This window comes from Scyliorhinus torazame, chromosome 18 (genome assembly GCF_047496885.1).
Source record: "Scyliorhinus torazame isolate Kashiwa2021f chromosome 18, sScyTor2.1, whole genome shotgun sequence".
NCBI lineage: Eukaryota > Metazoa > Chordata > Chondrichthyes > Carcharhiniformes > Scyliorhinidae > Scyliorhinus > Scyliorhinus torazame.
Window position 1 is genome coordinate 15682896 of NC_092724.1, and position 25167 is coordinate 15708062.

General features: G+C 45.2%; 1 protein-coding gene across 3 annotated transcripts in view; it reads left to right on the forward strand.

The window, feature by feature from the left end:
* Window positions 1-25167, forward strand: part of LOC140394968 (semaphorin-4E) — a 116624-nt gene that overhangs the window by 47991 nt on the left and 43466 nt on the right. For 2 of the 3 annotated variants that reach the window (XM_072482228.1, XM_072482229.1), the window contains exons 2-4: window positions 6263-6667; window positions 8037-8182; window positions 22774-22836. In XM_072482228.1, coding sequence (XP_072338329.1) covers window positions 6559-6667; window positions 8037-8182; window positions 22774-22836 — 318 coding nt within the window. In that variant the 5' untranslated portion in view covers window positions 6263-6558. Of the gene's footprint in view, window positions 1-3986; window positions 4095-6262; window positions 6668-8036; window positions 8183-22773; window positions 22837-25167 lie in introns of those variants that run through there. The other variant, XM_072482230.1, reaches the window with a different exon arrangement.

The following is a 25167-nucleotide window of genomic DNA, read 5'->3' on the forward strand; positions in this document are numbered from 1 at the left end:
CAGGTCACTGTCCGTGTGAAGTTTGCACATTCTCCCTGTGTCTGCGTGGGTCTCACCCCCACAACCCAAAAAGATGTGCAGGGTAGGTGGATTGGCCCCATAATTAGAAAAACAAATGTATAGAGTACTCTAAATTTATAATTAAAAAAAATATTTTTAAAAAGTCAATATCACTGGATATTTGGTAACTACACTGAACCAGACGAGGTGTTGTGGTACAGTGTAGTGTCTCTGGGCCAGAAGCTCTGGGTTCATGACTTGTTGGCCGTGGAAGGAATGTTCATGATGTGGATTCAATGGGCTGACCCAGCGATCCTTCACACTAACTCCCCACTATTCCCCAAAGGGAAAATAAATCTGTCAGCATAAGTAGTTGTACTAAAATCCTGTGCTTGGGGTGACATTTCTTGGGACTGTGATTAAGGGCAGTACAGTGGGTAGCCCTTTTGCTTCACAGCTCCAGGGTCCCAGGTTCGAATCCAGGCTTGGGTCACAGTCTGTGTGGAGCCTGCACATTCTCCCTGTGTCTGCGTGGGTTTTCTCCGAGTGCTCCGGTTTTCTTCCACAAGTCCCGAAAGACGTGCTGTTAGGTAATTTGGACATTCTGAAGTCTCCCTCTGTGTACCCGAACAGGCGCCGGGATGTGGCGAGCAGAGGCTTTTCACAATAACTTCATTGCAGTGTTAATGGAAGTCTACTTGTGACAATAAAGATTATTATTATCATTGTTATATACTGGTCTGTAGCACACTGGTTTAATAACATTCTTTCATTAGCTTGTGTGTTCAGTGGTCTGATGAATAGTTGTGAACATAACTCCTTTGTATTTGGTTAATAACTTACATGGTTTCCTGCTCCCCAGCCAACAATCCAATGTTTAAATAGCTAAAGATCGTTTTGCATTGAAAAAGGAAGATTGTTTACTTTAACAGTATGTAGCCCATGACATTGGTTTCACTTATTTGTCAAACATATGATTTAGTCATGTCCATAGACTGTAGTTTGAATTGATAGTTTTTCAAAATGAATGCTCAAACCTGTAACTTTTATTTAGACCAACGTTATGCAAAGTGTGGGTTGCGACGGTGGGTGTCGGGAGGGTTGCGGAGCGATTGGTCGCGCTGTTCCCACAGTGTTCTGATTGCGGGAGAAACGCCCAACTGGCCCTGGACTCTCCTGAGCCGCTTCCGGCTTATAAATTGAGAATGGCGGCTGCTGCTGCCTTTAAATGAAAAGAAATGAGACTGTGTCCAGTCTTCCAGCCAGAAGTGGCAGCAGTGAGGAGGTCACGCACCCTGCAGGTACATTTGACGTCAAGCGCCCTCAGTGTACGTGCTTTTGGTGCCAAATTAAGGAGCAGAGCTGCTTCCATTTTCTAGCTTCTAGCAAGAGGACTGTGAAGATGGATCATTTTCTTTAAAAGTAAGAGACAGCCAGAGACTCAGATAGGCAGTGTACCTACTGGACAGGATCTCGCAACAGAAACTGCTGGAGGGAGCTGTCAGGAGAGTCCAGGGCAGGACAGAGCAGTGCTGCTGGTATTGGCTCTATACAGATCTCCAAGGCCTCAGGTTTACAGCCTACAAAAAAGAAACTGAACTCTGGAACAAAGTAGTATAAAGATGATTTCTTGAGGTATTATTTTGTCAATTGTGCCAATGCAAATAAGGATGCAAAGCCTATGTGTGTTATATTCAGGGAAGTACTTGCAGGGGCTGTTTAGCACAGGGCTAAATCGCTGGCTTTGAAAGCAGACCAAGGCCAGCCAGCAGCACGGTTCAATTCCCGTAACAGCCTCCCCGAACAGGTGCCGGAATGTGGCGACTAGGGGTTTTTCACAGTAACTTCATTTGAAGCCTACTTGTGACAAGAAGCGATTTTCATTTCATTTCATTTCAAATGAGAGGGAAAGTTTCCGATTTTGAAAGAGAAATGGTAGGTCTGAAATTCCGTTTGAGATTGAGACCCCAGAGTCAGTTATTTTTAAAAAAAATTTAAATTTTTTTTATTCTCCTCCATTTTCACATTTTCTCCCACATTTACATCCATCAACGATAAACAATAATCAGCAAGATATGTCAGTCCCCATAATAACAACAACGATCCCATCTACCCACCAACCCCCAAACCTCAACCCGCATGTTTACATAAACAAATGACAAAAATAAATCAGGGATTACCCGTCGTCACCCTTAATCTTACACAGCTCCCCCACCCCAGACCTCCAGCTCCTCCCGTCCACTGCCTCTTGTAAAACTCCTCCCCCTACCCTCGGTTCCTTCCCCCCCCCCCAACTTTCCACCCCGGCTAGACCACTCGGACCCTGTTCTGCCAGGCTCCGATGGCCGCAGCCCCTCCCCCACCTCACTACCATTCACTGGCCGGCACACACCGGCCAGCGTGGAGGCCCCCGCCCGGGTCCCTTTCCCACTTGCCCGGCCCCAGGAAAGCCCAAAGATCCCCTTTTAGCACACAAACCCCGCATAGCCACCTACACCCCAAAGAGCCCTCCTTTCGAGTGAAAGTCCCGTCCCTTCCCTCGTCCAAATATATACCACCCTGGCTCCTTTAATCTTTACACCCGCGCGCAGTGATACAAAAAAGAAGAAAATACAGTCATGAGGTTACATCGGCACATGGCCATTCCTCAATTTGTCAGTTCTGCCACAGTCCTTCTGCTTTCGCAAACTCCTCCGCTGCTTCCGCCGTTCCAAAATAAAAGTCCCTGAGCTTGTAAGTCACCCTCAGCTTCGCTGGATATACAATGCCGCACCGCACCTTGCTAATGTACAGTGCCCTCTTCACCCGGTTGAAGGCAGCCCGCCTCCTTGCCAGCTCCACCGTAAAGTCCTGGTATACACGTATACCAGCTCCAGCCCACTGCACCACCCGCTTCTGCTTGGCCCAGCTCAGGATCTTCTCCTTCACCCTGTACCTACGGAAGCACAGAGTCACTGCCCTTGGCAGCTCACTCGCCTTTGGTACAGGCCTCCACGACCGATGAGCCCGATCCAGTTCATATCGGGAGGGGTCCTCCCCCTCCCCCAGTAGTTTTGCCAGCATCGCGGCAAAATACTCAGTCGGCTTCGGTCCTTCAACTCCTTCGGGCAGCCCCACAATCCTCAAGTTCTGTCGCCTGGATCTATTTTCCAGGTCTTCCATTTTTCCTCGCAGATCCTTGTTAGTATCCATCACCTTCCGCATCTCTTTCCCCATCGAGGCAAGTTGATCACCGTGCTGCAATAACGTCTCCTCCACTTCCTTCAGCGCCTCCCCTTGCTCTTGCACCTCCGCCACTGCGCTCGCCACCTCCTTCCTCACCGGGGAAACCGCCTCCTCCACCAGCACACTCAAAGCCTCCCTCATCTCCTTCCTCACCGTCTCCATGCATTTCGCAATCTGCGCCAACTGCTTTTCAAATTCCGCAGCCATCACCTTGGTTATTTCTTCAGCCGTAAGCAGTGTGGCCTTCCCTGGTGCTCCAGCCTCTATTTTTCCTGGTGACCTTTCCACTCCCCGACGGACCTCCAGCTGGTTTTTTTCCGGCCGTTTTTCTGCTCACCCTCGCCATTTTTCTTTAGGGTTTTTTCCCCTCCTGTGTCTTCTCAGTGCCTCCTCCGTGCCTTCTCCCTTCTTCTACCACCTCCGCGGACCCTGGGACCGGGCTTAAAGCCCCGAAATTGCCGTTCCCAAGCGGGGGCTCTCCATTGTGCGGCCGCCTCCCGCCCGCCGTCACCGGAAGTCTCCCCAGAGTCAGTTATTAACTTACAGCTGACTCCAAATTAGAAGACTACACTGTTGTACCTGACCTGTGATACAACATTAAAAATACACCAAAGGCCCATGAGAGTGTCAGCATTCTGGGATAGCATCTCCCAGGAGTATCCAGTGCTGAGTAAAACAAGCATTTTGTTGCTATTGCCCTTCACGACGACCTATATGCGCAACATTGGATTTTCTGTTTTCATAAAGCTGAAGATGGCACAAAAGGAACTGGCTGAAGTCTGCACCTGATATGCCATTGCCCTCTCCTCCTTTGAACCTGATTCAAGCGAGATCATGCGGACCTAGCAAGCTCCCTTTTCGCATTAAAGGTAAGTGAACGCGGCGTGGGTCCCAAAGGTTGGCCAGTTGGCAAAAGTGGTTCCTGAGAAAAAAAGTTTGAAAACCAATGCTTTAGACCAGCAATTGGCAAAATTAGTGGATTTCCTTTTTTACTTTGTTGAAATAATTTATTTAAAATGTGTATTCAAATTCATGATCACATAATAAATCCAGAATGGGACAAGGCCATTTAGCCCATTGGTGTCATTCTGTCGTTGACTTTCTCCCTCGCGGGGGCGGCACAGTAGCGCAGTGGTTAGCACTGATACCTACGGCGCTGAGGTCTCAGGTTCGATCCTGGCCCCGGGTCACCGCCTGTGTGGAATTTGCACATTCTCCCTGTGTCTGCGTGGGTCCCACCCCCACAACCCAAAGATGTGCAGGGTAGGTGGACTGGCCACGCTAAATTGCCCCTCAATTGGAAAAAAAATTATAAAAAATAAAAAAAAAGACTTTCTTCCTCACCATCTGGTGGTCTGCAACTCAAGGAAACATTAATTTTCTTATGGCACTTCCCCAAGGGGACAGCAGATCGCTAATGCTCTCTGTAACACTCAGTCCAGTTTCTTAGCTGATATCAGTCCATCCATCTCTTGATCCCAAATCATCTACCTTATAGAGTCAGAGTTTTGCAACAGAGCAAAAGGCCATTTGGCCCATTTGTCTGTGCCAGTGATCAAGTACCTATCTATTCTAATCCCATTTTCCAGCACTTGGTCCGTAGCCTTGTATGCTATGGCATTTGAAATGCTCATCTAAATATGTCTTAAATGTTTAAGCTTCATGCCTACTATCCTGTGGACGTTTTCTAACCTTGAATGATGGGCATGGGATGGAGCAATTTATATAGCTTGTTTGCTTTATCCGCACCCATTTATTGGACAGGATTTTTCGGCTCTTCGAGGCATGTTTTCTGGCGGCGGAGTTGGCTCCCCCCACTCCCCGCCCGAGCAATATGCTCACCTGAACTCTAGCAGGTTCTGCTCACCAGGTGCACGCCCTGGGAGACCTGTCATGATTCACAGCACGCCAATGTGAATGGACAATCCAACGGGAGAGGGGCAGAATTATAAGGTGTAAAGGTACTTAAATGTATTCAAATGGGGATCCCGACGTTCATCGTCGGAATTCCCGTTACGCCACTGGCAGGTGATGGGGACAATTGCAACAGGAAATCCCGCTGGTGTAAACCGTGTTTTGGGACTCCTGCGGGATTTCCCGCTCCTGCTGCCCACCCTGCACTTGTGTAATGTTTGTTCTAATGAAACAGCATAAGTCCTTGATTGGAAGGGGTGGGATGAGGTGGTGGGTGAGATGAAAAATAAACCCTAAAGTTACATGTGGGATGTCAAGCTGCAAGCCGCTAGCCACATGATAGGAATTAGAGGGTATTAAAATCTTAGAAAAGGAGAACTTAAATGTAGTTTCCTAAAAATGTCTTTGCACACACACTAATGCATGAGGACAGATTTTGCAATAGATCAGAGGTTTCTATGTTTACATATTAGACCCTGTGTATACTGCAAAAGTATTCAAAACTCGTCGGTATATTTCCAGAATCAAAAATATGGAAGGGTACTTTCAGATTGTATTTCCGTGGAAGTTTCTCTGTAAATAAAGGCAAATGTTTTGAAATTTCAGAGCTGGAAGAAACACACTTGAATATCATTTCAGTTTTTTAAAGAAAATTAGAAGTTAAATTGTACCAAACTGCAGACCAGAAGCAACATCATAGCTATTTTGAAAATAATCTATATATGGGATGAGTGGAGGGATCTGTTCAGTGTCATTCAGGGTGTTTTAAAACACTGAATGCAAACAGTTTATTAAATGTCATATGAAACTAACATCTTGAAATGCCAGTGCAGCATCAAGTTGGACTGATTCTCAGTGGAGACAACAGTAGCTCGTCTTTGCTCTGTTTGTTTGACCATGCGGACAGGAGAGACTCAGCAATGTTTTCATTAGTTTTAGTTTTTCCTGCACACAAGAAGGATATAATCAGAAAATGTTTAAAATGACTACTTTGGTACAGGTATCGATTTCAGAATTTACAGTGTAGACTGCTGTAAAACTGGATGTTCAGAAGGCATTTTGAGTTGTTACACTGAAGGATGTCAAGTTGTGCAGAGATACTGATCTGCAACTTCTGTTTCAGGTCAATGCTTTTTGAAGGGTACTACCGGTCAACCTGTGGTTAAAGGATACAACCTGGGAGATTGTCTCTCTTTTGAACGTATGCTTTGCAGCAAGTGCCTTTACCTGAGATGATACTTCAAATTTGGCACAATGTTGGCGATGGTCGTGGACCCTGGTCCTGCAGAAAAACAATTCCTTCAGCAAAATGGTTATTGAAGCTGATCAAAGAGGTTCTAAAATATTGTCTTAAATATGTTTATCAGTAGCAGCATTCCAAAGCTTTAAACATCGACACTGAAAATACGCTTTTCAAAAATGCAAAAAGCTGCTGTGTTCCTGTTTTATAATCTGTTGATCAGATTTCTCTTACATTCACAAGCCTCTCTAACAGATTGTACACCAAGAAAAACTGTGAATTTTCAAGGTAAGAATCAGTTTTTTTTACTAAAGATTGTACTTTATTTGAAAATCAAGTAGCTTTATTTCCACCACTCCTTCAAAAGTAGAGCAATAGGATTTTGTATTTGACCTCTTCTTCCACTATTTGATTTTTTATTTGTTCATAGGGCCTGAATTATGTTACCATAGCTGCATTGATTGCCAATCTCTACTTGTCCAGAAGGTAGCGACGGGCTTTTTCCTTGAAACAAATGAATTACTGGGCACTTCACACTCTATTTGAGAGTTAACAAAGTAGTGTAGGACTGGTATTGCTTGCAGGGTGAATGGAGCAGGGCTGGAAGGTTCTCTTCTTTTTTAAAAATAAATTTAGAGTACCCAATTCTTTTTTTCCCCAATTAAGGGGCAATTTAGTGTGGTCAATCCACCTACTCTGCACATCTTTGGGTTGTGAGGGTGAAACCCACGCAGACACGGGGAGAATGTGCAAACTCCACACAGACAATGACGCAGGGCCGGGAGTCGAACCTGAGTCCTCAGCGCCACAGTCCCAATGCTAACCATGGCGCCACATGCCGCTCTGAAGGTTCTCTTCTGAAGGATTATTTGTATTTACATGGCAACCTGCAGCCTTCATAGCCATTTCCTTTCCAGTGCTCAATTTATTGGTTTTAACAATTTACCGTGAACGTTCGCTTGCTAGATCAGCACCACAACTAGTACATTACTGTACCCAAAATCTAATTTCTCTGCTCTGCTACAGGTTATTTTTACCACCAGTTCGTTCTCTCACAGAATTGTGTGTGTCACTCCGAGATTCGGTATAGTTTTGCTTTAGCAGTGTGAGACACAATTGAACTTGGAGTTTCACTGAAATTATTTTCAGGTTATAACTGGTTTGTGCAAAAAATATGTTTCGGAACTTAATCCTTCTGCTGTCCCTGGCTACAAAAAGTTCTCCCTGATGAGATGTAAGCCTGAGAGAAATACAATTTTGATTCTGCTTTGTAGAGGCTTTCTGGAGGCATCTGAGGATGTGGTTACCAGGAAGCACGATTAGCTCATTTTTGAAGAGATTGCGCCATGCTTTATAAAAGAGCCACAATTCCAAAATCTCTTGAATGTAAAACTCTACTCCAACTGTTTCTGACTCCCAGAAATCTATCAGATAATGGCAGCATGGGTATTCAGGCATATATTGCATCTGTTCTCCATGTTTTACACATTCAAATAATCTTTCATATTAATGGTAATTTCACATTGCAGGTAACCTGTATGATTGCTGGCATAACTCTAACTTTAATATACAATGTATATCTGGAAGTGGGAGATGATCTTCTTTAAATCTTCAATATTTTTGACAACCTTCCATAACTTTATCATATTTTTTATAGATGCAAATTTGAAAACATTTGCTGAACAAGGAATCTCCAATTATTCAACACTGTTGCTCAGTGAGGAGCACAATCTGTTGTTTGTAGGAGCGAGAGATGCAATCTTCGCACTCAACATTGACAATGTTTCAGACAGTATTTCACAAGTAAGCATATTGAGAGAATTCTCCTTTTTTATTTTATGGGTCATGCTTGTTGATATGAATACTAAACTGGCAACTCTACAGGATCAGTGTACAATCAATGTACTGGTAAAGCTGTGGACCCCAATACAAGACACCTGTTTTAAAGATGAATCATTTCTAAATTGTTTCCTATGTGGTTAGCCCTGCTGCCTCACAGCGCTGAGGATCCGGGTTCGATCCCGGCCCCGGGTCACTGTCCGTGTGGAGTTTGCACATTCTCCCCATGTCTGCGTGGGTCTCACCCCCACAACCCAAAGATGTGCAAGGTATGGCCATTGCTAAATTGTCCCTTAATTGGAAAAAAGAGTGTTGGGTACTTTAAATTGATAAAAACCAATGTTGTGAGGGTTCCTGCTTCTGCCACCCTTTCATGCAGTGAGTTTTAGATTCCCACCACCCTCTGGGTGTAAATGTTTTTCCTCAAATCCCCCAAAATCTCCTGCCCATGACCTTAAACTTTCAGATGAGGCATTAAACCAAGTCCCCTTTTTCCTGGTTGGGTGGATTAAAAAAATTCTACGGTGTTATTTTGAAGACTAGCAGCAGTGTAATCCGTGGTGCCCTCGTTAGGGTTATGAAAAATGTTGTATAATGCAAATCTTTTTCTTTCTCTTTCCTTAATATCCAGCAAGGGCCATTGGATAGTGATCACAAAGCAAGATGGCCAATCGCAACAGGGTAGCATAAGGAGTTGCAATCAGCCTCAGTGTTTCAAAATGCAGCAGCAAAAAAAATTGGCCCCTGTCCCATTGCTGATGGTTATCTAGAACCAGTTGCTGGAAAGCATGTGTGAGGGTGGTAGGTGTGTACGGAACTGGGTTTGTCTGTGATTTTCCTCCTGCCGAACAGACCAGTTGTCAGCTGCTACTCACTATCTGGGACACGCACAAAGAATTATCACTTGGTAGAATGTGTCAGAGACCCTGAAACCTAGTGCCTAGGCAATCATACCCGTACAAAGAGTCAAAGGGAGATGGGGAGAAAGTGACAGATAAAGATGGAAAGGGGAAATTTGCTAAAGGAATAAATATTTTTCACATCAAAGAACTGATTGAATTGCCGGTAGCAGTCTGTCATTTCTATCAGTGAACTTTAAAAAACAAAATTAATGTTCCTGTGATTTGATTTAAGCAGATAAGAAACAGCCAATTGTTTAACACTTATCCAAATTATATGAGAATTTCAATTTTTTTAAAGGTAGTGTATGTTTTCTCATGAAAACAAGTTTCCTTTCTGCCAGAAGTTTTGCTGCTCTTCAATTTAGTCTTGTTGTAGGAGTTATACTTTCTGAATGAGTGGAATGAAAAAGGTAATGTGATGAAAGGAACCATGGGCCAAAGTAATATGCTAAAATACAATAACAATCTGCTTTGTTACGAGAAATGTCTGTTCAGAAACCTTTTACAAACATACTCACATGGGGCTGTCTGTTGCCTACAGGACAATTGACCTTGGACACTGACACTCCAAAATGGGTTTGTTTATGGTTTGTTGTGCAATGGTGAATAGTGTTGGAACAGCAATGTGGGGCAAACATTATCGTCAGCATTTCAAACTCGTGTGTGTGTGTGTGTGTGTGGAAACCAGTCTTTGTTAAATATAAACTATCATGCAAGAATAAACATATTAAACTAATTTTCAGTTGTAGATTAATTGATTAAAAATAGTCAAAAATCTGTCACAAAGGCAATGTACCGTGGGATTACTATGTTACGTTTGTACAGCTGGCTAGGATGAGTCTTTCCTGCAGAGGACAGGAAGTTGCTGTTCATGTTGATGTCTTTGTTTTGGAAACTCTTTTTTGACTTTGGCAGAGTTTCTTCGACCGAGGTCAGAGAGTTACTGTTGACTGTAATCCTTTGTCACGGGCCAGGATTTATCTAGCAGGGAACAGGTTGTTTCTTTTAGGTTTAATTCACGCCAAATGTGAGGCCGTTTAAAGGAGCCCATAGCTTCAAAACATTTTGGCAAAGTTTGAGTTATTTGGGGACTGAGAAAGGACACCAGTTATTTTTGTCACCATGGTATGCTCTGCTTCAGTACCTGGGTTATGTATTTGTTTAAAAAAGGTGCTTGCATAAAAACCATGCTGCTTTGCTAAGAGAAATAGATTGGGCAGCACAGTGGTTAGCACAGTTGCTTCACAGCTCCAGGGTCCCTGGTTTGACTCCTGCTTGGGTCACTGTCTGTGCGGGGTATGCATTCTCCCTGTGTCTGTGTGGGTTTCCTCCAGGTGCTCTGGTTTTCTCCCACAGTCCAAAGATGTGCAGGTTAGGTGGATTGGCTATGCTAAATTGCCCCTTACTGTCCCTAAAAGGTTAAATGGAGTTATGGGGATAGAGGTGTGGGGATAGGATGGAGGTGTGGGCTTAGTTAGGGTGCTCTTTCCAAGGGCTGGTGCAGACTCGATGGGCCAAATGGCCTCCTGCACTGTAAATTCTATTCTAAAAAATTCTGTTTAAGGAGAAAGCTGAGACTTGGAGGGACAGAGAAAATGCAGGAACAGAGAGTGTGCCAACAGGATTGACAGAATTTTGGGGTGGGGGGATGGATATTGAGAAAGTCAAGAGGTAACATTCCTTTCATGAAGGAACATTGTTTGAAGGAGTACAATTATCCCTTTTGAATGACATTTGTGCTCCTGTTCTCTTTTTTTAAAGACATTCCATACAATAGAGAACGGGCGGCATTCTCCCCTATCCGGCGGGGTGGGTCGTACCGGCGCCGAGGAGTGGTGTGAACCATTCCGGTGTCGGGCCGCCCAGAAGGTGTGGAATCCTCCGCACCTTCAGGGGCTAGGCCGGCGCCGGCGGGGTTGTCGCCGCTCCAGCCGGCGTCAAAGGGCTTGGCGCCACGCCAACCGGCGCCAAAGGGCCTCCACCGGCCGGCACGAGTTGGCGCATGCGCGGGAGCGCCAGCCTGTGCTGGTGTCATCCCAGCGCATGCGCAAGGAGGTTCTTCTCCGCACTGGCCATGGCGAACTGTTACACCGGCCGGCGCAGAGGGAAAGAGTGCCCCCACGGCACAGGCCCGCCCGCGGATCGGTGGGCCCCGATCGCGGGCCAGGCCACCGTGGGCCTCTCCCCCCCCCCCCCCCCCCCCCCCCCCCCCCAACGGGGCCAGATACTCCCGCGCCCCCCCCGAGGACTCCGCAGGCCGCCTGCAAAGCCGATTTCTGCCGGTACGGACCTGGTGTATTTTACGCCGGTGGGATCCGCCGAAAACGGGCGGCCACTCGGCCCATCGCGGGCCGGAGAATCACCGGGGGGGGGGGCCGCTGCCAACGGCCCCCGAACAGTTCTCCGCGATCCCCACCCCCGCCGAAAAACCGGCGCCTCGGCGGGGTGGGATTCACGCCGCCCCCCCGGCGATTCTCCGGCCCGTCGGGAGTCAGAGAATCCCGCCCAACATCTTTTAAGAAAAGGATGAACAAAATTTGATCAGGGTTGCGTTTTAGAAGTCACTTCGGCATTAAGGCTGTTTAAGAGGCTCTAGGATCCTGTGTTACTTCACCTTTCTTTTTCGATCTATGCAAACAAGCACTTCACCAGTTTCAAGTGTGTAATCAAACATATATGTGGAGGGGGCGGCACATGGCACAGTGGTTAGCATTGGAAATACGGTGCTGAGGACATGGGTTTGAATCCTGGCCCTGGGTCACTGTCCGTGTGAGTTTGCACATTCTCCGCATGACTGCGTGGGTTTCACCCCCAAAACCCAAAGATGTGTAGATTAGCTGGACTGGCCATGCTAAATTGCCCTTAATTGGGGGGAAAAAATAATTGGGTACTTTAAATTTAAATATATATATATATGTGGGTGCACGGCATTGGAGACGATTATAAGTTCACATTTGGCTGCTGTGACCATATGCTTACCTCAATCACCGATTTGACAGAATTTCCCCAAGCAGCAGAATCAATGATCGGAGAGGTAGCAGAAAAAGCAGAATTTTCGCCAACATCCCGCTGCATTTTAAGACCATAAGACATAGGAGCGGAAGTAAGGCCATTCGGCCCATCGAGTCCACTTCACCATTCAATCACGGCTGATTTCAACTCCATTTACCCGCTCTCTTAATTCCTCGAGAAATCAAGAATTTCTCAACTTCTGTCTTTTTAAAAAAATATATATTTTATTCAAGATTTTTGGCCAAACATAACAGTATGTAGTGTTTCTTTTACACAACAATAAAGCAATATAAATAACAGTGGCCAGTTTTAAACAAATAAATAAATAATATGTAAACAAAAACAAAACTGAATGGCAACTGCCTTGTCCAAAATAAATACTCTCAAAATACAATCCAACAATCCAATATACAATTACCTATAACAACTACCTATACATATACAATAACATCTCTGAGAGTCCATTCGATTCCCCCCCCCCCCCCCCCCCCCCCGCCCCCCTCCCCCATGGGTTGCTGCTGTTGTCTACTTCTTTTCCATTCCCTCTATCTTTCTGTGAGGTTATCGACGAACGGTTGCCACCGCCTGGTGAACCCCTGAGCCGAACCCCTTAACACAAACTTAATCCGTTCTAACTTTATAAACCCTGCCATGTCGTTTATCCAGGTCTCCACACCCGGGGGTTTGGCTTCCTTCCACATTAACAATATCCTGCGCCGGGCTACTAGGGACGCAAAGGCCAACACGTCAGTCTCTCTCGCCTCCTGCACTCCCGGCTCTTCTGCAACCCCAAATATAGCCAACCCCCAGCTTGGTTCGACCCGGACCCCCACCACCTTCGAAAGCACCTTTGCCACCCCCACCCAGAACCCCTGTAGTGCCGGGCATGACCAGAACTCAACTTCTGTCTTAAAGACACTCAACGTCCCGGCCTCCACCGCCCTCTGTGGCAATGAATTCCACAGACCCACCACTCTCTGGCTGAAGAAATTTCTCCTCATCTCTGTTCTAAAGTGACTCCCTTTTATTCTAAGGCTGTGCCCCCTGGTCTTAGTCTCCCCTGCTAATGGAAACAACTTCCCTACGTCCACTCTATCTAAGCCATTCATTATCTTGTAAGTTTCTATTAGATCTCCCCTCAACCTCCTAAACTCCAATGAATATAATCCCAGGATCCTCAGACGTTCATCGTATGTTAGGCCTACCATTCCTGGGATTATCCGTGTGAATCTCCGCTGGACCCGCTCCAGTGCCAGTATGTCCTTCCTGAGGTGTGGGGCCCAAAATTGCGCACAGTATTCTAAATGGGGCCTAACTAATGCTTTATAAAGCTTCAGAAGTACATCCCTGCTTTTATATTCCAAGCCTCTTGAGATAAATGACAACATTGCATTTGCTTTCTTAATTACGGACTCAACCTGCAAGTTTACCTTGAGAGAATCCTGGACTAGGACTCCCAAGTCCCTTTGCACTTCAGCATTATGAATTTTGTCACCGTTTAGAAAATAGTCCATGCCTCTATTCTTTTTTCCAAAGTGAAAGACCTCGCACTTGCTGTTGGAATCTACACTTGCCCACGTTGAATTTCATCAGCCATTTCTTGGACCACTCTCCTAAACTGTCTAAATCTTTCTGCAGCCTCCCCACCTCCTCAATACTACCTGCCCCTCCACCTATCTTTGTATTATCGGCAAACTTAGCCAGAATGCCCCCAGTCCCGTCATCTAGATCGTTAATATATAAAGAGAACAGCTGTGGCCCCAACACTGAACCCTGCGGGACACCACTCGTCACCGGTTGCCATTCCGAAAAAGAACCTTTTATCCCAACTCTCTGCCTTCTGCCTGACAGCCAGATTTTCTCCAATAACTTGGGGAAATCACAGTCCCCATTCCTGGTTTCTGCTGGTGGTGGCTGAATCTCTGCCTGCTGCTGCGAATGCCGTACTATGGCACGGTGGCACAGTAATTAGCACTGCTGCCTCACAGCGGCAGGGACCCGGGTTCATTTCTAGTCTTGAGTGACTGTTTACAGAATTTGCAAGCTCTCCCCAAGTCTGTGGGTTTTCTCCAGGTGCTCCGGTTTCCTCCTATAGTCCAAAGATGTGCAGATTAGGATGTTTAGCCATGCTAAATTTCCCCTTCGTGGTCAGAGATGTGCAGGAGAGGTGGATTTGCCATGATCAATGCATGGGGTTACGGGGATAGAGCGGGGGAGTGGGCCTAGGTACTGTGCTCCTTTGGATGGTTGGTGGAGACTGGATGGACTAATGGCCTCCTGCAACTTTTTACAATATACATTAATGATCTGGAAGAAGGTACTGAAGGCACTGTTGCTAAGTTTGCAGATGATACAAAGATCTGTAGAGAGACAGGTGGTATTGAGGAAGCAGGGGGGCTGCAGAAGGACTTGGACAAGCTAGGAGAGTGTGCAATGAAGTGGAAAATGAAATACAATGTGGAAAAGTGTGAGGTTATGCACTTTGGAAAGAGGAATTTAGGCATAGACTATTTTCTAAATGGGGAAATGCTTCAGAAAGCAGAAGCACAAAGGGACTTGGGAGTCCTTGTTCACGATTCTTTTAAGGTTAATGTGCAGGTTCAGTCGGCAGTTAAGAAGGCAAATGCAATGTTAGCATTCATGTCAAGAGGGCTAGAATACAAGACCAGGGATGTACGTCTGAGGCTGTATAAGGCTCTGGTCAGACCCCATTTGGAGTATTGTGAGCAGTTTTGGGCCCCGTATCTAAGAAAGGATGTGCTGGCCTTGGAAAGGGTCCAGAGGAGGTTCACAAGAATGATCCCTGGAATGAAGAACTTATCGTATGAGGAACGTTTGAGGACTCTGGGTCTGTTGTACTCATTGGAGTTTAGAAGGATGAGAGGGGATCTTATTGAAACTTACAAGATACTGCGAGGCCTGGATAGAGTGGACATGGAGAGGATGTTTCCACTTGTAGGAAAAACTAGAACCAGAGGACACCATCTCAGACTCAAGGGACGATCCTTTAAAACCGAGATGAGGAGGAATTTCTTCAGCCAGAGGGTGGTGAATCTGTGGAACTCTTTGCCGCAGAAGGCTGTGGAGGCCAATTCACTGAGTGTCTTTAAGACAGAGATAGATAGGTTCTTGATTAAGAAGGGCATCAGGGGTTATGGGGAGAAGGCAGGAGAATTGGGATAAGAAAATATCAGCCAAGATTGGATGGTGGAGCAGACTCAATGGGCCAAGTGGCCTAATTCTGCTCCTATGACTTATGGTCTTATGCACTGTAGGGATTTTATGAATTCTAATTGATGATTTCTGTTATAAGTACTAGCTTGTAGGGTTGTCCTTGCACCATTGGCTTTGTTGGCCCTTGCAGTGTATAAGAATCAGCTAATCACAGGAGAAAGTCCCTCAGCAATCAAGGAGCCCATTTTGTGCATGAATTGTAAAGTGAGTTTTTGCATATGGTTGCACTGGTTTAAAATGGATGGAACATACATCATCAGGGGCTGGTTTAGCACACTGGGCTAAATCGCTGGCCTTTAAAGCAGACCAAGGCAGGCCAGCAGCACGGTTCAATTCCCGTACCAGCCTCCCCGAACAGGCGCCGGAATGTGGCGACTAGGGGCTTTTCACAGTAACTTCATTTGAAGCCTACTTGTGACAATAAGTGATTTTCATTTCATTTCATTTTCAACTGTCTGATCTCACCCTATCGATCTTTCTTGTTACACCAGCCGACTGATGTCTTGTCTGCTGGTTTTGGATAGATTTTTGGAGTTCTGTGTCAAGTGGTGCCAGAACAGTTTGACTGAAGTATCCAAAAATCAAAGTTTTCTGGGGGAGTGAGGTACTTTCCTCAAAATAAACAATTGTTATGCATGATGCGCACTATTAAAATTGCCATAATGTTAATAACACTTTCTGGTGGCTCAGTAGAATGTAACAGAGTTGTTGAGCCATTTGGATCAGAACAATAACCTTCCTTGTATTTCAATTTAGTGCTGCAATATTTTAAAGCATCTGACTAGATAATGTACAATATGATACAAGGCTGCTGATCTTTTTTTTTGTTTAAACGCATTTTATTCAAACACAGCTCCTTAAACACGGTCACAAACATCCCCCACCTTTTCTCAAGCTCCCCTGCTGAGCCCCTTAACTCATACTTTATCTTCTCTAATTGCAGGAAGTCATACAGGTCACCCAACCATGCTGCTACCCCCGGTGGCGATGCCCACCGCCACTCCGGCAAAATTTGTCGCCGTGCAATCAGAGAGGCGAAGGCCAAGACATCGGCCTTCCTCCTCTCCATGAGCTCCGGCTTCTCTGAAACTCCAAATATCACCACCAAAGGGTCCGGGTCCACTCCCACCTCCACTATCCTGGCTAAGACCGCGAACACGCCCACCCAGAATCCTCCCAATTCAAGGCTGCTGATCTTAACAGCTAATTGAATTATATAGTGTCTTTAATGTAACATAATATCCTGAGGTGCTTCATGGGGGCAATTTGGCACAGAGGCACAGAGATATTAGGACTGAACCCTTCATTAGCTTGTCAGTTTTGTGGCGTGACTTAAAGAAAGTGAGGGAGAGAAGTTTGTAGAGGGAATACTGCAGCTTAGGACTCGGCAGCTGAAAGCACAGCTGACAATGGCAGAACAGAGGGAATCTGGGATATGCAAGAGGTCAGAATTGGAAGAACCCAGAGATCTCGTAGGGCTGGAGGAGGCTCCAAATTTGATGAGGGCTGAGGCTATGGTGGGGTTAAAAATTAAAAATGAGAATTTTTTTTAAAATGTGCTGCCAGACTGGGAGCGCAGTGCAGGCCAGCAGACAGTAGGATGCTGGGTGAGGGAGACTTGGTGTCAGGGTATGTGCAGCAGAGTTTTGGATGCACTGATGCTTATGGGGACTGGTCAGTGGAAGACCAAGAACGCATTGAAATAGTCAATTCTGGAGGTAAGGAAGATATGGATGAGAGTTTCACTCGATAATAAGTTGAGGCAGGGTTGGAGTTGAGTGATGTCACACCGGTGACAGTAGATGCTCATTTTATGCTGAAACGTTTATGCATTTAAGTTGATGTGTCCAAGCATTCTCCTAAATGAAATGCAGATGACAGTTTAACTCCACAAGCCTTTCATTTCTCTGTTCTGAGATTTTTCTGCGACAAGCAAATCACTGAAATAATTAACAATTTTAATTCTCCCCTGCTGCTGCACTTTTGGCTAAAGCCTTGACATTAATGATCTGAAGAGTTACATTAGTTTATAATATTTTATCTGTTTTTATTACAGTTTCCTTGCTAGCCTAAACAAAATGCAATTGGATTTTCGTTCTATTAGTGGATTGGATGTTACTATGAGAGTTTAATCAAACTCTGCTGTCTAGCAGGAGATAGCAAGACTGACTATATAAACACCATCATCATTCAATGTCTTTGCACTTTGTAAATTGTTCCGTTAACGTTAAAAGTCTTAACAGTTAACAGCTGACAGAGTTTAAACCCTTTTAATCTTCTTTCTTCTGTGACTCACAGGCCAACTCTAGCTGAGTGGGTGGGTGGGAAAGTTGCTCGGAACCATCCACTTGGAAGTATGGCAAAACAGACCAATAATGTCTTGATTTATTTTCCCTGACCTTCCTCTGTGAGGAAGTGCTTGCCCCTGCTGTGTGGTCCCCCATAATGATTTGTCAGGTCCGGGTAACTGCAACGGAAGCATGTTCCCTTGTCTACCGGTGTTGGTGCATGTACTGTGTTAACATGCGTGCAGCCCAGGCAATTTGCCAAGCTGTTTTACTCTGAAATCTGATTTCTCATTTACTTTCACATTTGCTCTGAGTTTTGGAAGCATTACCAAACTTGCTACTGTGTGTGACTTGTCTTTTCTATTCCATGCTATGCCTGTGCTCTAATAATTTAAATTGAAAGACAATTCACTCTTTAAAGTCCAAGTCTCCAAATGACTGGCTCAGCACTTTTCCAAGGAGAAAGAGTGAATCTTTGTTGCAGGCAGCTGAATTGAAGCTTGTTACTTCATTGTCACTAACTCTTGTGAGACCTCTTTTGGGAATCAATGGTATTGCAACAGTGGCTCTACCAACCAGATAGATATCTTGGAAATATTTGTAATGCTGTTCATTTAATGATCAGTTCAGAGATGAATATAGCAAATCCAGCGGAGGCCTGAAAATGCAGTGCAAGCAATGGAGACTTACAGAATACTGAACAATTTCCTATTCACGCAAACTGCATAAAAGTTCTGATCCAAGCAAATGTTTGATACAGTGTTCTGATTCAATCATAAACTCTGTTTTCCAATTAAAGAGCTGAGCAGAAAATGGTGCAGGGAATAAATAGTGTGTGCTCGAAGCCAAGGCTAACTGGCAGAATGTTGTCTTTCTATAACCTAGCCTTGAACATGCTAAGATTATGGTAGTCTTAATCAAAACCCAGGGAGTAGGGCAGCACGGTGACGCAGTGGTTAGCATTGCTGCCTCACAGTGCCGAGGTCCCAGGTTCGATCCCGGCTCTGGGTCACTGTCCGTGTGGAGTTTGCACATTCACCCCATGTTTGCGTGGGTTTCGCCCCCACAACCCAAAGATGTGCAGGGTAGGTGGATTGGCCACGCTAAATTGCCCCTTAATTGGAAAAAATGAGTTGGGTACTCTAAATTTACACAAAAAATAACCTAGGCAGGAGAGTTTCTGTTTGGGCAGCATGGTAGCACATGGTAGCACAGTTGCTTCATAGCTCCAGGGTCCCAGGTTCTATTCCTGGCTTGAGTCACTGTCTGTGTGGAGTCTGCAAGTTCTCCCTGTGTCTGCGTGGGTTTCCTCCGGGTGCTCTGGTTTCCTCCCACAGTCCAAAGATGTGCAGGTTAGGTGGATTAGCCATAATAAAAAAATGTTTTAATTTTTTTTAATTAATTGACGGGATATGGGCACCATTGGCTCGGCCAGCATTTATTGCCCATACCTTCTGTGAAGCAGCATAATCAGGCAAAATAAGATGATGTACTAATTTTTCAGGAGCGATTCAACTAAATGGGAGCAAAGTCCCATAGCGAACACATTAAGCCGTGTGCTTAAGCGCCAGAAAACGCAGGGCTATACAACTTCACTAGCATTAAATAAGGGGTCTCAGCAGGGAACATGCACCTGAGGCTGCACATATCCCAGTTTTCTACACCAAGGAGCTCCGCTCTCTGGAACTCCTCATCCAAGGCCCCCAAAGCAACTCTTCGGTTACCAGCACATTACCCTGGGTCTCTGGATTACTAGTCCAGTGACAGTACCACTACGCCACCACCACCTGTGAGCAACCTGATCCAGAATTATACGATAGTGAACCATTTACTTGTTTCATTGGTGTCTTAGTAAATTTGGATTGGATTTGTTTATTGTCACGAGTACCGAGGTACAGTGAAAAGTATTTTTCTGCGAGCAGCTCAACAGATCATTAAGTACATGAGAAGAAAAGGGAATAAAAGAAAATACATAAAAGGGCAACACAACATATGCAATGTAACTACATAAGCACTAGCATCGGATGAAGCATACAGGGTGTAGTGTTAATGAGGTCAGTCCATAAGAGGGTCATTTAGGAGTCTGGTAACAGTGGAGAAGAAGCTGTTTTTGAGTCTGTTTGTGCGTGTTCTCAGACTTCTGTATCTCCTGCCCGATGGAAGAAGTTGGAAGAGTGCATAAGCCGGGTGGGAGGGATCTTTGATTATACTGCCCGCTTTCCCCAGGCAGCAGGAGGTGTAGATGGAGTCAATGGATGGGAGGCAGGTTTGTGTGATGGACTGGGCGGTGTTCACGACTCTCTGAAGTTTCTTGCAGTCCTGGGCCGAGCAGTTGCCATACCAGGCTGTGATGCAGCCCGATAGGATGCTTTCTATGGTGCATCTGTAAAAGTTGGTAAGAGTCAATGTGGACATGCCGAATTTCCTTAGTTTCCTGAGGAAGTATAGGCGCTGTTGTGCTTTCTTGGTGGTAGCGTCGACGTGGGTGGACCAGGACAGATTTTTGGAGATGTGCACCCCTAGGAATTTGAAACTGCTAGCCATCTCCACCTCGGCCCCGTTGATGCTGACAGGGGTGTGTACAGTACTTTGCTTCCTGAAGTCAATTACCAGCTCTTTAGTTTTGCTGGCATTGAGGGAAAGATTGTTGTCGCTACACCACTCCACTAGGTTCTCTATCTCCCTCCTGTATTCGGACTCATTGTTATTCGAGATCCGGCACACTATGGTTGTATCATCAGCAAACCTGTAGATGGAGTTGGAACCAAGCTTTGCCACGCAGTCGTGTGTGTACAGGGAGTAGAGTAGGGGACTAAGTACGCAGCCTTGCGGGGCGCCGGTGTTGAGGACTATTGTGGAGGAGGTGTTGTTGTTCATTCTTACTGATTGTGGTCTGTTGGTCAGAAAATCGAGGCTCCAGTTGCAGAGTGGGGAGCCAAGTCCTAGGTTTTGGAGCTTTGATATGAGTTTGGCTGGGATTATGGTGTTGAAGGCGGAGCTGTAGTCAATAAATAGGAGTCTAATGTAGGAGTCCTTGTTTTCGAGATGCTCTAGGGATGAGTGTAGGGCCAGGGAAATGGTGTCTGATGTAGACCGGTTGCAGCGGTATGCGAATTGCAGTGGATCAAGGCGTTCTGGGAGTATGGAGGTGATGCGCTTCATGATCAACCTCTCAAAGCACTTCATTACGACTGAAGTCAGGGCCACTGGTCGGTAGTCATTGAGGCACGTTGCCTGGTTGCCTGCTCGAACCGAGCATAGAATGCATTGAGTTCATCGGGGAGGGGTGCGCTGCTGCCAGAGATACTGTTCGGCTTCGCTTTGTAGCCCGTTATGTTGTTTAGTCCTTGCCACAACCGCCGAGAGTCTGTCTGTGACTCTAGCTTGGTTTGATATTCTCTCTTGGCATTCCGGATGGCTTTGCGGAGGTCGTACCTGGATTTCTTGTGTAGGTCAGGGTCGTCTGTCTTGAACGCCTCAGAAAAATGTTTTTTTTTAAGTGTCTGCTCTAGTCCCTGTGTGCCAATAAAAATAAGGCCAGTTTGTAATGCATTTCTTTACTAGTGCAATCAGAATCTTGTCATTTCTACCAGGGGCCAATTTTTTTGGGTGGTGCCTGATCCAGACAAATTTAATCTTGAACCAGCATAAAAAAGCATATAAAGTAGAGTGTAAGCATTTTGCGGTGGAACTGACCAAAGCTTTTAAATTCCTTGCATTTTAACACTGGTTCAGCTGATTCTGCTTGAATTGGACTGTTGGCATCACATTTTAAAAATTGTCGAACAGCTATGTTTTTGATACTTTGTTCAAAGATTAACCTGTTGCTGCATGCAATATCAAAATAATCCCCTTTTCAACTTAATTAAATTGCTGAACATTACAAATAAGGGGAACAGTTTATACATTGATCAGAACTTCAAATTCAGAAGTGTGTTCAGATATGGAATTTTCCCAGCTTGAATGACAGAGTATTATCGGGATTGGGAATGCCCTATCTGAAAAGGCAGTGGAAGCTGATCCCATAATTTATCTTAAAGGGACTTGAAGGGAACAGGCACTTGAAGATGAACAACTTGCAGGGTTATAGACAAAAGCAGGGATGTGGGACTGAGCCTGATTGCTGTTTTAAAGAGCACAAAGAGCTATATCGTCTCCTGGTATGTTTTAAGCTCCAATGATTCTATGACTGGAAAGTAGTTTGGCATTTTGAATTATGTGCAAGAACTGGCTGTGTGTTTCAATGGAGCTATAAATGCAGGTGATTTTATATTTTGCTAACCTTATTCAACATACCAGGGAAGTGGTAATTAACACTTGCTCCTTGAGCTGATTGCTTGGTAATGTGTCATTGAAGGTTGACGTATTCAGAACAAACAATGTCGACATCACATCATGTTTAAAAATAGTGAAGGCTGCAGGTCAAGGAGCACCTGTGTTGCTGGGGGGTGGGGGGTGGGGGGGGGGGGGGGGAGAACAAAAAACAGGTTGATGTTTTTGGTTTTAGGATTGGGAGCTATTACAGTAGAACAGATATTTAAAAGGAAGACCACAGTTGAAAGGAGAAAAACACACACAAAGGAGGCTGTGTAGAAATAGGTTTACACCGACGGGCAACACAGACCACAAGTAGTGTTCCAACTGGTGGGATGGTCTATATCTTTGCCATTGCCATCCTCCTGATTTTTCATGTTTCCTGTTCTACCAATGTCCCTTTGGCTGATCGTTCGCACTGCGCCTTTTAGATATATTTTTCACTTCTTTGATGTAGCGAATGCTTTCTTTGTCTCCTGCTAATAGCGGGTCTATCACTCAATTGTCTACTATTCACAGGTCATTTTTCTACTGCAGTATTTGTTTTTTTCCCCATCCCCCTTTCTCCAATGTTCCTTTTTAAATGCAGTTCATCTGTACGATCTTCTAGTTCTGAGTATTGGTCAGAAGGGCCTGAGACACTAATTGACTCGGTTTTTCTGAATGTAACCAGATTTTTGGGTTTCAAGTTTCCAGTAGCGTGTTGCTTTTTAAATGCTGTTCAAAGCCTCACAGGTTTGCCCCGAGTAATGACTGTTCATCTCTAGTATTGCATGTTTACAAGTCTCCTTCCCCATTTTTTCAGGCGATGTGGGCCGTTCCTGAACGCAAACAGAATGAATGCATGTACAAAGGAAAGTCAAGAGAGGTATGTTTCATAATTAATACTGTATGTAGGCAACAATTAACTATAATTATGTAGCCAGTGATAACAATGGTTTATAATAAAATGGAGCACTCATAAAGGGGAAGAAAATCAGCAAATATCAGCATTCTGGAGTGACTTCAGAAACGTTTTCACAAACTGTTAATTGGTTATCAGTCTGTTCCTTGACCTTTCTACAGAAGGAGAGGATCCAACATTTGGACATTAAAAATATCAATTCAGAACAGAAAAAAATATTGTTTTCCAGAAACAAAAGCACGGTGGCACAGTGTTTACTACTGCTGCCTCACAGTGCCAGGGACTCAGGTTCAACCCTCACCTTGGGTGACTATGTGGAGTTTGCCTTTTCTCGCCGTTTCAGCGTGGGTTTCTTCCATGTGTTCTGGTTTCCTCCTACAGTCTAAAGCTGTGTAGGTTAGTGAATTAGCCTTGCCAAATTGCCACTTGGTGTCCAGGTTTGTACAGGTTAGGTGGGGGTTATGGGGATAGGGTGGGGGAATAGGCCTCGGTAGGGTCCTCTTTCAGAGGGTCGGTGCAGAACTGATGGACCGAATGGCTTCCTCCTGCACTGTAGAGATTCAATGATTATAAAAATGTGTTTTTATGTTTATGGAGGTATGGTCGCTAGTTGCCCGCAAGTCATTTTTCATGTGTGAAGTTAGGCAGGGAATGTCAGCAGGCTGTTTATGGTGGCCCTGTTAAATTGTGATCAAACCTGGGAGCCTAGGGCAGTGTTTTTCAAACTTTTTTTTACCAACCGGCCGACCTTCGCGACCCACGCCGGCCAACCTTTGCGACCCACGCTGGCTGACCTGCGCGACCCACCATTTTCTCTTACGTTGTTTATTGCTGACAAAAATGGAGTAAATGATTTTGGGTCCCTTTGGCCCCAATGGTCCCTTTGGTATCTTTGGCCCCCCCCAACTTGTAAAGAAAAAAGGCTGCGACCATATAAAAAAAAATGCGGCCGCACTGCGCCTGCGTGCCCGATCATCGGTGCGCATGCGTAGTGCGGCCAAATTTATTTTTCTGTTCCTGGCCATTTTGAAGGCCGCTCGCAGCCAGCATTATTAATAGCCGGCTGCTGCAGCTGTTGCGCACGGATTTGCGCGATTGGGAGCGCCGCGACGGATGGCTCCGCGACCCTCCCGACACCCGCCCGTGATCCACCCGCGGGTCACGCCCTTGAGTTTGACAATGCCTGGTCTAGGGTGATGAGTTTCCTTTTCATCCCTATCCCAGTGTTACTGACACCAAATGTAATCGTTCCAGCACTTCCCTCACTGGAATGGAATAGCTCCAGGGATCAATGCTGATTAGCTATGTGTAGGTTCTCTTGTTATGTCTTTCCATTGCTCTCACTGAGAAGAACCTTTGCATTATCTGAGAGTTTTCTGGTGTCAATGTCAACCCATTAACCTCCTCTCTTTAATCAGCGTGTCTCTTGTTTCTCTTTTATCTATTGTTCCATCTTTGCTAAACTGCTTGCTAACCTTTCAGTTTTCAATTTTGACAAAGGGCTCTACCTGAAATATTATCCTGTCTTTTTTCTCTCTCGTGCTGACTGATCTACCTGTGTTTTCGTTTCCTGGTCTGCAGACCTCAGTACTACATTATGCAACACATTTATTAGTAATGCTGCTGGAGGAACTGCAGTATGCTCTTTCATTAAAATCAATGGTTTATATCACATTCAATTCAAATGAACAACTTCTACGCACAGTTTTTAAAAGCTATTTTGCCAAGACTTGTATCTAAAGTGAGTATGCCACAAGTGTTTGCCAGTTATTGTAATCTCTATTGCACCACCAAATTCTGTGCCGGAACAGATCATTAAATTTTTCTTTTATATAAAATACATCATATAATTTACAGTGTAGAAGGAGGCCATTTGGCCCATCGAGTCTGCACCGGCCCTTGGAAAGAGCACCCCACTTAAGCCCACACTTCCAGCCTATCCCCGTAACCTAATAACCACACCTAACCTTTTTGGACACCAAGGACAATGTAGCATAACCAATCCACCTAACCTGCACATCTTTGGACTGTGGGAGGAAACCGGAGCACCCGGAGGAAACCCACGCACACACGGGGAGAACGTGCAGACTCTGCACAGACAGTGACCCAAGCCGGTAATCGAACCTGGGACCCTGGAGCTGTGAAGCAACTGTACTAACCACTGTGCTACCGTGCTGCCCTTATATATTTTTTGTTACAGATTAATAATCGTGTTGAAACTGAGATCAATTGTACTTCTGGAAGGGGGGTTTGGTACCAGTTTCTACAGCACAGTATAGCCCTGACCCTCTCCAC